Below are 12,449 nucleotides of genomic sequence, written 5' to 3'. Positions count from 1 at the left end.
GTTAGAAGGCCTGATCATCAAGTTTGCAGATGACACCAAATTGGGAGGGATAGCCAATACTCCAGAAGACAGGAGCAGAATTCAAAATGATCTTAACAGATGAGATATATAGGCCAAAACTAACAAAATGAAGTCCAACAGAGGCAAATGCAAGATACTCCACTTAGGCAGAAAAAATGAAATGCAAAGATACAGAATGGGGGACGCCTGGCTCAACAGCAGTACGTGTGAAAAAGATCTTGGAGTCCTTGTGGACAACAAGTTAAACATGAGCCAACAAGTATAGTGTCTCGATCCAGGGAAGTCATGCTACCCCTCTATTCTGCCTTGATCAGACCACACCTCGAATACTGTGTCCAATTCTGGGGACCGCAGTTGAAGGGAGATGTTGACAAGCTGGAATGTGTCCAGAGAAGGGCAACTAAAATAATGAAGGTTCTGGAGAATAAGCCCTATGAGGAGCGTCTTAAAGAGCTGAGCATGTTTATCCTGAAGTAGAGAGAACTGAGAGGAGACAGGATGACCATGTATAAATATGTGAGGGGAAGTCATATGGAGGAGGGAGTAAGATTGTTTTCTGGTGCCTTGGAGACTAGGAATAATGGCTTCAAACTACAGGAAAGGAGATTCCGTCTGACCATTAGGAAGAACTTCCAGACTGTGTGAGCTGTTCAGCAGTGGAACTCTCTGCCCCAGGGTGTGGTGGAGGATCCTTTTTTGGAGGCTCTTAAACAGAGGCAGAATAGCCATCTGTCGGGAGTGCTTTAAATGCGATTTTCCTGCTTCTTGGCAGGAGGTTGGACTGGATGGCCCACAAGGTCTCTTCCAACTCTATGATTCTATGATCTGATGACTGGGAAAAACGCAGGATCTATATAAAACACACACTACTTCCCTCTCCCTCTTCTTTTCTTTGTTTCCCAGGACTGCCCCTTCTATAACCCCAGTGTTCTGGCTTATTATGTTGTACTTGTTTGTCACTTTGAATCTTATAGTCCCATAGGAGTTTTAGATTGTGAAATATCGAGATCTACAAATTGAGATTCAGCGCTTCTGGGAATCGCTGGGAACCGTGGCTCCAGTGGAGATTAGGCTCTCTGGGAGCGATTCCAAATGGACTATCAAAACATCTGAATGCAATCGACATAGATAGGATTGCAGTCGCACAATTACAAAAAGCAACACTGCTTGGAACATGCCCCATTATCTGACAATGCCTCACTAATTCCTAATCTTGGGTAGAATCCAAATCATGATAGATTTTGAAAAAAAGATATTATATAACAACAATAACAGGAATAACAGAGCCGCAGTGATACATTCCTATTTTTTCAAGAACAGAATCCTATTATCCCATATTTTTTTTCTCATTCACCTCTAATTTCTTTTTTTTTCTATATTGATTTAATGGAATGCTGGGAGCAGCCTGTGGTCAGGTGCACGTGGTGCTAAATCCTGTAGATAATGTCCAGTATTAGAGCTCCCTCTATAGGCAGTAAATTAAATCTCTTTGAAGCTAATCTGTCAATAATGTGTGTGTGTTTCATATGTTTAATATTGGTGCTAATTATGTGTCATCTTGGAACATCTTCAAAGTAGTGTGGCTCTGAAGAAACAAACTGGCTTTCCTGAGTGCTAGAAGAGTATGGTAACAATTTTAAATAAATTACATAGATGGAAATAGCCCATCACTGTAGCAGGCAAAATAAACACTTGAACTCGATTGGAACAATGGTGTACAGAAAACACTGGCTTCTATAATACTAGTTGCAAGAGACAGACGTAGGGATTTGGCTTTTATATTTGGAGGAGGGATGTTACAGCCTAATAGGCATGTTGTTTCACAAGAGTGGCCAATATTTAATCCATATGGCTTAAATAAATATGTGTAGGAGATCTTTGTGGATATTAATATGTGCAAAGGAGAGCTTGATTGTTTGAGGATGGACATAGGAGAACAATAATACTTTAGACCAGGCTATAGCATCATGATGTTACTCTCCCTCAACATGACTTTGTCCTGGGCATCCGGCAACTTCAGTAGTAAACCTAGCTTGTTTTGACCTATAAAGCTCTATACGGTTCTGGCCCAGCTTACTTGTTCAAATGCACCTCGTAATCTAAGATGATCCGAGGAGGCCCTGCTCTCGCTCCCATCAACAGCACAAATGAGTCTGGCAGGGATGAGAGATAGGGCCTTCTTGGCGGTGGCCCCTCACCTATGGAACACACTCCCAAATGAGGTAATATCCACTCCCTCCCTCCTGGCTTTTAGAAAATAAAATAAAATCATGGTTCTGGGACCAGGCCTTCAGACAGTAGATGTATGTAGCATTTTAGAGGGACATTGACTGGAATGGCGATTCGACTGATGAGACTGTTTTGTTTTAATGCTTGTTGATGTATTGTTTTAATTGTGATTTATGTTTAATTGTGGTTTTACCTATTGTAATTGTTTGTATTGGCATCGTATCGGTGCCCAACATAAGGCATTGAATCTTGCCATTATTTATGTGTAAACCGATTTGAGTCCTCCCAGGGGTGAGAAAGGTGGTATATAAATACTGTAAATAATAATAATCTGTCCTGTCAGTCTTCAGTCCTGTCAGCACAGAGGTTTAACCCACTGCACCACCTTTCATACTTGGTGATGCATAACTATATGTTATTTCCGCTATTAGAAACAGTATGCATTTATATAAATGGGTGGCAAAACACTAGTATCATTATGACCTGCTGCAAGTTTCCACAGAGTTATGATTAACCATTGTACAAAGAGAATGCTGCCTTTGGTGTGGTCCAGTACTGCTTTCCTAATGTTCAAAGGTCTAACAAATATACATGACCACATCATAAGAGAGATATTTGAGAAAGGGTCTTTTTGAATGTCCAATAAATGGAACTTCAGTTCTCTTTTCTGCTCCCCGCCACCACCACCAATTTCTTGTGTAGACACAGGAACACTCTTGTCTCCAGAGTCCACCTGTTTCTGTTTTCACAAGCTGGAAGGGGGGGAAACCAGTAAGAAGACTTGACATTTGCATTGTCATGAACCAGCTGTCAAAACACAAGTAATAATATTGTAACCTCCTCAATTATGTCTTGGACGTGCTCCAGATCCTCAAACATTTTAATCCAGCCTTGCAAATATGTTTGTAAATATTACTATTTTTTTTAAAAAAAAGAAAACAAAATATCTTTTTCTTGATTCCATGAGCTAATTACAAACTCGGCATTAAAATGCCACCAGAAGCTAACCTGTACATGTCTGATACTCAAAGAAGGATTCTAAAACATCATTCAAGCAGTAGATCTAAAGCAGGGGTCCCCAAACTTTTTGAACATAGGGCCGGGTTGCAGTCCCACAAACTGTTGGGGGGCCGGATTATAATTTGAAAAAAAACATGAATGAATTCCTATGCACTCTGCACATATATTATTTGCAGTGCAACCCCCACCCCCAAATCAAAAAACAAAGACCCACACTTCTATATAAATAAAAATGTAATGTTCGTTTGTGGGATTAACAGAACTCAAAAACCACTGGACGAATTGACACCAATTTTAGACACAAGACACCTAACAACCCAATGTATGTTCTTCACACAAAAAATGATTTTGTTATTTGGGAGTTGTAGTTGCTGGGATTTATAGTTCACCTACAATCAAAGAGTATTCTGAACCCCACCAACGATGGAATTGAACCAAACTTGGCACACATTTCTCCCATGACCAACAGAAAATACTGGAAGGGTTTGGTGGGCAGTGTCCTTTGGTTTTGGAGTTGTAGTTCACCTGCCTCCATCAATCACTGTGGACTCAATGATAGATCTGGACCAAACTTGGCACTGATATTCCATATGCCCAAATGGGAACACTTGTGGAGTATGGGGGAAATAGAATCTTGACATTTGGGAGTTGTAGTTGCTGGGATTTATAGTTCACCTACAATCAAAGAGCATTATGAACCCCATCTAAGGTGGAATTGAACCAAACTTGGCACACAGTTCTCCCATGGCCAACAGAAAATACTGGAAGGGTTTGGTGGGCAGTGCCCTTTGGTTTTGGAATTGTAGTTTACCTGCCTCCTTGGAGACCAGAGCGGCCGGAGCAAAGGGTTCAGGCAAAGGCTGGAGCAGCGCCGGGTGGGCGTGGCCAGCGGCGCCGGGTGGGCGTGGCCAGGGAACGCTGGCGTTCTCTGGCCACGCCCACCCGGTGCCGCTGACCACGCCCACCTGGCGCCGCTCCGGCCTTTGCAGGAACCCTCTGCTCCGGCCGCTCTAGTCTCCAAGGAGGCAGGTAAATTACAAAAGGCTTCTCCCTGCCACACGAGAAGAGCGGCCAGAGCAGAGAGTTCCCGCGATGGGCGGAGTGGCGCTGGGTGGGCGTGGCCAGGCCAGGCCAGGCCTCGCGGGCCGGAGAAATGCCCTTGGCGGGCCACATACGGCCCGCGGGCCGTAGTTTGGGGACCCCTGATCTAAAGTGTATAACCTCCAGGGAGAACTTAATAACATTTTTTGGTACAAGTTAGGGTTTGAAAATGACATTTCCCTCTCATGAGGGTGATTTCAAAAGAAATCAATGGAGATAAAGACCATACATTTGAGAATGGTAGTCAGTGGCAACCTAAGAAGAACACGACAAAAATAGCACGTTAGCAGAGGTGCTGTAGTGTAAGGGCACTAAATCCACATTAGATCATATCTCCAGAGGTTGCTGGTTGAAGCAGTAGGGGGAAAAAGGAGTATAAGTGATTGTTAAAGTTAGGAACTACTCTAGATTTATGGAACATTTGCTGCTATGAGCAATGAGTTTAACCCATTGTGGAATTGACATTTGATATAAAACAGATGTTATAGTGCGTAATCATTTCTCTTTTTGGTCCAGTAGCATTTGCATTATACCTGTTGATTTTCTTAAAGTTTATGTGGCCGTATGGAAGAAAGTGCCATTATATCAAAATTGTTTCTAGAGTTCCCCAGAATCTGTTGATCACTCTGCAGCAATTGGATTTTAATGCTGGGGGACAAAACACCAACGCCTGAACCTATGAGGGCTTGTACTTGTTCAAAAGGTCTTCTTCTGTGTTGAAGAATTAGCACCATTGCTCTCTCCTGACATGTATAAGACTAGGTTTCCATTAATTTATTTTAACATGAATATACTCTACACTTTTTTAGTTCACCCAATTGCAGGTAATAGCAGTGTCACCCCATGAGTCACCCCAGAAATATGGGGAGAACTTTTCTGGAGGGCCCTCAGACCAGACCCTAACAGACCCTACCTTCAGTTAGGTTATTTTATTTAGGCCCACATGCACACACACCAGGAGCCTCTGGAAGGAGATTCCATCTGAACATTAGGAAGAACTTCCTGACTGTGAGAGCTGTTCAGCAGTGGAACTCTCTGCCCTGAAGTGTGGTAGAGGCTTTCTTTGGAAGCTTTTAAACAGAGGCTGGATGGCCATCTGTCAGGGGTGCTTTGAATACAATATTCCTGCTTCTTGGCAGAGGGTTGGCCCATGAGGTCTCTTCCAACTCTATGATTCTATGGTGGCACAGTGGGTTAAAGCGCTAAGCTGGTTGCAGGTTCGAATGTGGGGAGCAGCGTGAGCTCCCACTGTTAGCCCCAGCTTCTGTCAACCTAGAAGTTTAAAAACATGCAAATGTGAGTAGATCAATAGGTACCCCTCCTGCAGGAAGTAATGGCGCTCCATGCAGTCATGCCACATGCCCTTGGAGGTGTCTACGGACAACTTCGGCTTAGAAATGGAAATGAGCACCACCCCTCAGAGAAGGACACAATTAGATTTGATATCAAGGGAAAACCTTTACCTTTATCTTATGCACACACATGCATGCACGCGCGCACACATGAGAATTAAGCCAAAGCACCAAAATCAGTGTAACAAATTCAAGACAAACTCTGGTAATTAAACAGTTATCAAAAGTAGCCTGTTCCTGTGGATTGTTATCTCTTGGCTTCCATTCACTCAAATTCAAACATTTCGTTCCATGAACAGAAAGTGTTTCTTTGCTCACAGAAAAAAAAACATTAAAAATGTAGTGAAATGGGAGAAATGTGACATCTCTCAAGCAGAGTAAACAAATTAGCAAGGCAGAATCTGAACAACCAGCCCTACACCCACCAGTATTAATGGTGTATTAGACAAAAGAAACAAGCTCAAAACCCCTTTAAACTTCAATAGTAACTTTACTTATTTCATTTGTCTATAATAAAATGGATGGTTTTATGGAGGAGTGAAAGAAAAGAAGGCTGCAGATTATAGTGAAGAGGAAGCAAATTAATACGGAAAAGCCATCACAAAGGAAATAAACAGACATGCAGAGTAACAGTGGCTATAGTGCCAATTCAAACAGAAATGTAGGATTAAATACAATGTTGTATGTGTATGTGCTTTCAAGTCACCTGTCAACTTCATAGGCAAGGAACATTTGAAACTTTATCCCACGAGACACACACACACACCGTTTTGAAACATTTAAATCCATTTTCTGAATGAAAAGCGACAAATCCCATCCCATGACAAAAGAGAACTTCTTGTCTGTGCCTGTCACGATTTGTTATATAATCATTGAAAACAATATCAAAAAAGGGAGTGGGGAGAAGATGATCAGAAATCATCTCAGGAGCCTAGGATGTATTCATTTCCATTTCTTAATTGCCAAAAACACATGGGATGGGAGCCATCAATCGTCCACATTGAGTCAAACATTGATTCAAATGGGATCAATAGGACTTTTCCCAAGGAAAGAAAGAAACCACATAGTGGCAGGTAAAGAAAAAAACACCCTACACCAACAGGTAAAAATAACATTAGTTCACACTCCCTCTCTACCTTCTGGCTTCCTGTCTTCTCCTTGGCAGACTAGAAAAACACACAGCTGCAATCTAGTAGCAGATCCAGTCAATTTGTCAACACATTCAGAGGCTGTGAAATGAGACAAACTATTCACTTTTAATATATGAATCTGAACTGGTTCCAACTGTCACAAGACCTCCCAGAACACGGACAGTGAACGTTGTATTACTGCTCACGTGTTGGTCAAGGGTGATGAGAATTGAAACCAAATGATATACAGATAGTCTCAGAATGGTAAAGGGTGTAAAATACAGTAAATACCAAAGAATAAAAGATGGGAGCAAAACTAGCACCAGAGCAGGCTGAGAGTTCAAACTCTCGCAATGTTGAAGTAAGACCAATTGTGGGGGGGGGGGGGGGGGGGAGGACAATCCACTCACTCATGGGATAAGGATTAAAACTGGTTGGCAACAGAGAAACCAGCAAATTCTGAAGACATGTGATAAGCAATAACTAATGGAACATTTCAATTTCTAATGATAATGGACTAAACGCCATGATTTCATGACCTCTCCCCCCATGGGATAAGATCCTTGGATGTGATTTTGCCAGTTCCTTTCCCTGAAATACAGCCTACAACACCTGGTGTTTATTACCAGGATCCTATCAGAGTATTATTGATTGTATGTGATATTACGGTTGGAAACAGGTCTGAGTCCCTCAAGAGAGGTGAGAAGGCCGGTATACAAAACTTTTAAATAAACAAACAAACAAATAAATAATATTAGAGGTTAGAACTGCCCCTTCTCTCCTGACTTTTAGAAAACAGGTGAAAACCTGGCTCTGGAAACTGGCATTTGACAAGTGAGTCAATAACTCGTGGCTATATGGATGGATGGTGATGAACAACGATTTTATTGTGACGACTTGGCCATTGTAATTATATGATTATATTTTTTGGTATTTTAATGTTTTAGTGTATTATGGAATGTGATGTTTATAAACGATTGTTTGTGATATTGTTGTTGGAAACCGGCCTGAGTCCCTCTACGGAGGTGAGAAGACCGGTATATAAAAGTTCTAAATAAATAAATAATATTAATCAGAGTTAATACCGATTAATACAGAGCACCTGGTGGCACAGTGGAGTAAACCCTTGTGCTAGCAGGACTGCTGACCAATAGGTCAGTGGTTCAAATCTGGGAGAGCGGGTTGAGCTCCCTCTGTCAGCTCCAGCTCCCCATGCAGGGACATGAGAGAAACCTCCCACAAGGATAGTAAAACATAACAAAAAAAGGGCATCCCCTGGGCAACGTCCTTGCAGACAGCCAATTATCTCACACCAGAGATAATTGGCTGTCTGTTTTGCAGTTTCTAAAGTTGTCCCTGAAATGAAAAAAAAAAGGAAAAGAAAACTAATTAGTTTCTTTAGGCCCTTCCAGACAAGCCCTGTATACCAGGATCTGATCCTAGGTTTCCCGCTTTAATCTAGATTATATGAGTCCCCACTGCCAGATAATCTGGGATAAACAGAAAACATGGGATCAGATCCTGGGATACTTGGAAGAACCATAAGACAAAGTCTGCTGCCTTTAGAACTAACTAAATAAGATCTACCAAAATTAATTTGACGTTTTAATAACAACTAATTTGAGTCCCATTGATTTCAGGGAATCTTCACTAGGACTGATAATGCATTTAAATCACAGGAAGTTATTTTTAACCCCAGTCTTTTCATCAGACCAGGCTTCATACAATGCTGAATTCAGTCCAATAGTGTTTTCCCAGGGTCTCAGACAGATGTTTTCTTTTGATCACCTGATCCTTTGAGTGGACTGACCCTGCAACTTTCTTATGTGGAAAGCAGCTGTTTTCTACCAAGTGACTACAATCTCTCCCCTTGTGATCTGTGACAATACTCTGTAAACGAACACTTCTGTACCTCAAGTTATGCAACATTCTTTCAGGCTACAAAATACTAACACATTTGTGTGGGATACAAAAACAGCACAATATAAGCGAAATGATAGATACGTGTCATCAAGATATACACGTTAATAAAGCTAAAGCTAAATCGAATCTACAAAAACTTTGGAAAACAAGAATAATAACATTTTGTGTTTGTTTCTTTTTATTTCTATATTGTTGCAGCCCAGAAGATGGGGAAATTCATCCTGAAATCTGTAGACTGTTTATCCAGTTGCAGTGTTGCTTAGAAATGTATACAACAGAGATGCTAAAATCCATATGCCTACTAGGATCGCTTCAGCTTCATCGGAAAGGTATTCATCTACATTATAAATCACCTTGATCTATTTTTCATTTAGTCACTTTTGGCTGTTGGTGAAACAGGACATTTGTCATTCTTACTAGATCTGTCACTCTTCAGCCAGTCTGAACATAGGATACAATGGGATTCTTCTATTTCGTTTAGGTTAAGTATATTGTATAGGTGCATCCTTATTCACTCTTACAGTTCAGTCAAGATCTCTTTGTCCATTCCGTGTACATCAAGAGAAAATTTGTGCATACTTAGGCTGTTCTGTTGGTTTTAGTGGATTGGAATTTATATATGAATGTGTCTGTTATTGAAATGAGAAAAAAACAAGGTATTATGTTGTTCATTCGTTCAGTCGTCTCCGACTCTTCGTGACCTCATGGACCAGCCCACGCCAGAGCTCCCTGTCGGCCGTCACCACCCCCAGCTCCTTCAAGGTCAGTCCAGTCACTTCAAGGATGCCATCCATCCATCTTGCCCTTGGTCGGCCCCTCTTCCTTTTACCTTCCACTTTCCCCAGCATGATTGTCTTCTCTAGGCTTTGCTGTCTAGCCACAGGTTATTATAAGTTTTAAAAATCAAGTAAGTAATTCAAAATAATTAAAATGTGACATCAGTCTGTCAGATTGCTGATTATATTGATATCATATATTTTCTCCAAGAAGCTAAAGACAGTGACCAATTTTTTCCTACACCCAATTTATACTGTTTCTCTTCTTTTCTACCATTATATGATAAAACTCATATCTGTGCCAGAATCATATAAAGTAAATAGCAATAACAACAACAGCAACAACAGTAAGGGTGGTCCCAGTGGTGATCAGCATACTGGGTACAGTGCCTAAAGACCTTGGCTTGCACTTAAAAACAATTGGCGCTGACAAAATTATCATCTGTCAGCTGCAAAAGGCCATCCTACTTGGATCTACATGCGTTATTCACTGATAAATCACACAGTCCTAGGCGCTTGGGAAGTGTCCGACGTGTGATCCAATACAAAAGCCAGCATAGTGATCTTGTTTGTTGTGTACTAATCTTGTTGTGTATCAAGTAATAATCATAAACATAATCATAATGCTTTTCTTTCCCGCGTCTCATCGTTGTACTTTTCACTTGCAAAAATAGTTCTTTATCCATTGCCCCCATTATCGGCTACACCAACTTCATTTCATGCTTGAGTTCTTCTTTAGTTCTGCTATCTAAATATGCTTCTGGAGATCAAATAATTTCATACAAAACTGGAAGTAGCTGTGAGAGCCACAACTATTACCTTCCATTTCTAAGAGCTGATTAATTAATTAATTAATTAATTAATTACAGCATTTATATTCTGCCCTTCTCACCCCAAAGGTGACACAGGGCAGATTATAGAACACATACACGGCCAACATTCAATGCCATTAAACAGACAGGACAGACAACAGATAGAAGTATTATGTTGGCATTTTTCCCCAACTTCAGCATCCTGGAGGTCGTGCTCGATTCCAGCTACAGGAGGGTGCTGTTGCTCCATCCTCTATGACAAAGAGCCTTGATCACAGACTTCCTCCTTCCTTTGATCTCTGGCATTTTCTGATATTTCTTTTGTGGGGCCATAAAATCCCCCCCTGCTTAAGCGATGCCTAATTTCTCTCTTCACAGCTCACAGCAGTTTTCAAACTGCATAGGTAGACAGTACTCTGGGCTGAAGGTGAGGTTCTCACCCCAACCCAGGCTTCAAATTGCCAGCCTTTCAATTGGTAAGATGTATTGCTGCTGATTAACCAGCTGTGCTAAAGCCCACATCAGTTTGGCTCCCACATCAACACTGAAAAAAGAAAATCAGATGGCAAAGCTTGTATGGGACCGGCCAATCATGGTCATAAATCTTTGAGTACATCATGGTTTATCTCCACTTTCAATGGCTCTTCTATTCATATTCCAGTGTTACGTTCACTGTACAAATTGCTGCAATCCAGAGCTAACGTTATATTTTGAGCTTTGTTTTTTGGAATGCCTATGGGATTCTGAGAGATGTAATCCAAAAAGTACGTTTTTGCTATGATTAAGGAGTAAGGTATGTTCTGTAACTGTGGAAAAAGCAAAGAACTGAATTGTTATGGTTTACTTTCATATGAATTGACTTTTAAATTTTGGACCTTTGTTCTCACCAGCAAGGCCCATCTTGTTCCTGAATGTCTGGTATCATATTGGCCTTATGCAATTGCTTATCCTGGAAGAGCGGGCAGATCTGGCGTGCATCACGGAGACCTGGTTGGATGAAGCGGGGGGCGTAAACCTCTCCCAGCTCTGTCCTCCAGGTTTCTCCGTGCAACACCAACCAAGAGCTGGAGGACGGGGAGGCGGTGTCGCAGTGGTCTATAGAGATTCCATCCATCTAACCAGGAGCCCCATCCCGCAGACCACAAATTTTGAATGCGTCCACCTGAGGGTGGGTGACCGGGACAGAATAGGGATTCTGCTAGTGTACCGTCCACCTCGCTGCACTACAGTCTCCCTACCTGAGCTAGCGGGGGTGGTCTCGAGCCTGGCGGTGGAGTCCCAACGGCTTCTTGTGCTGGGGGACTTCAACATCCACGCCGAGGCAACCCTCACAGGTGCGGCTCAGGACTTCATGTCCGCCATGGCAACCATGGGGCTGTCCCAACGAATAACTGGCCCCACCCACTGTGCTGGACACACATTGGACTTGGTTTTCTGTCAGGGATGGGAGCAGAGTGGCGGTGTGGAGGAGTTGTCTATCTCTCCGTTGCCATGGTCCGACCACTTCCTGATTAGATTTAGGCTCACTGCGCCCCCTAACCTCCGCAAGGGTGGAGGACCCATTAGGATGGTCCGCCCCAGGAGGCTAATGGATCCGAGTGGATTCCTGACGGCTCTTGGGGAGTTTCCCGCCGCCGCGGCAGGTGATCATGTCGAGGCCTTGGTCGCTCTCTGGAATGGGGAGATGACCAGGGCTATTGACAAGATCGCTCCGGAACGTCCCCTCTCGAGTAACCGAGCTAAACCAGCCCCTTGGTTTACTGAGGAGCTGGCAGCGATGAAGCGAAAGAAGAGGGTTCTAGAGAGCGTGTGGCGCTCAGACCCAAGCGAGTCAAACCGAACACGGTTTGTGTCCTTTTTAAGGGCATATGCCGCGGCAATAAAAGCCGCAAAGAAAACTTTCTTTGCGGCCACTATTGCGTCTGCAAAAAACCGTCCGGCGGAGTTGTTTCGGGTTGTCAGAGGTCTGTTAACTCCCCCTACTTCAGGTGGGAGCCCTGACAACTCGGCAGCGCGCTGTGAAGCATTTGCTCGGTTCTTTGCAGACAAAGTCGCCTTGATCCGCTCTGGGCTGGACGCCACATT

At 42.6% G+C, this 12,449-nt stretch overlaps 1 protein-coding gene across 2 annotated transcripts in view; it reads left to right on the top strand.

Annotated features, from left to right (window-relative positions):
• The window catches only part of RGS7BP (regulator of G protein signaling 7 binding protein), an 86,648-nt gene that overhangs the window by 58,774 nt on the left and 15,425 nt on the right, over positions 1-12,449 (top strand). For both annotated transcript variants that reach the window (XM_060761547.2, XM_060761549.2), the window contains one exon: positions 8,975-9,105. In XM_060761547.2, the coding sequence (XP_060617530.2) occupies positions 8,975-9,105 (131 nt within the window). The remainder of the gene's footprint in view (positions 1-8,974; positions 9,106-12,449) is intronic.

This window comes from Anolis sagrei, chromosome 2 (assembly GCF_037176765.1).
Source record: "Anolis sagrei isolate rAnoSag1 chromosome 2, rAnoSag1.mat, whole genome shotgun sequence".
In the NCBI taxonomy this organism is placed as follows: Eukaryota; Metazoa; Chordata; class Lepidosauria; order Squamata; family Dactyloidae; genus Anolis; species Anolis sagrei.
This window is presented reverse-complemented; position numbering and strand designations above follow the sequence as displayed.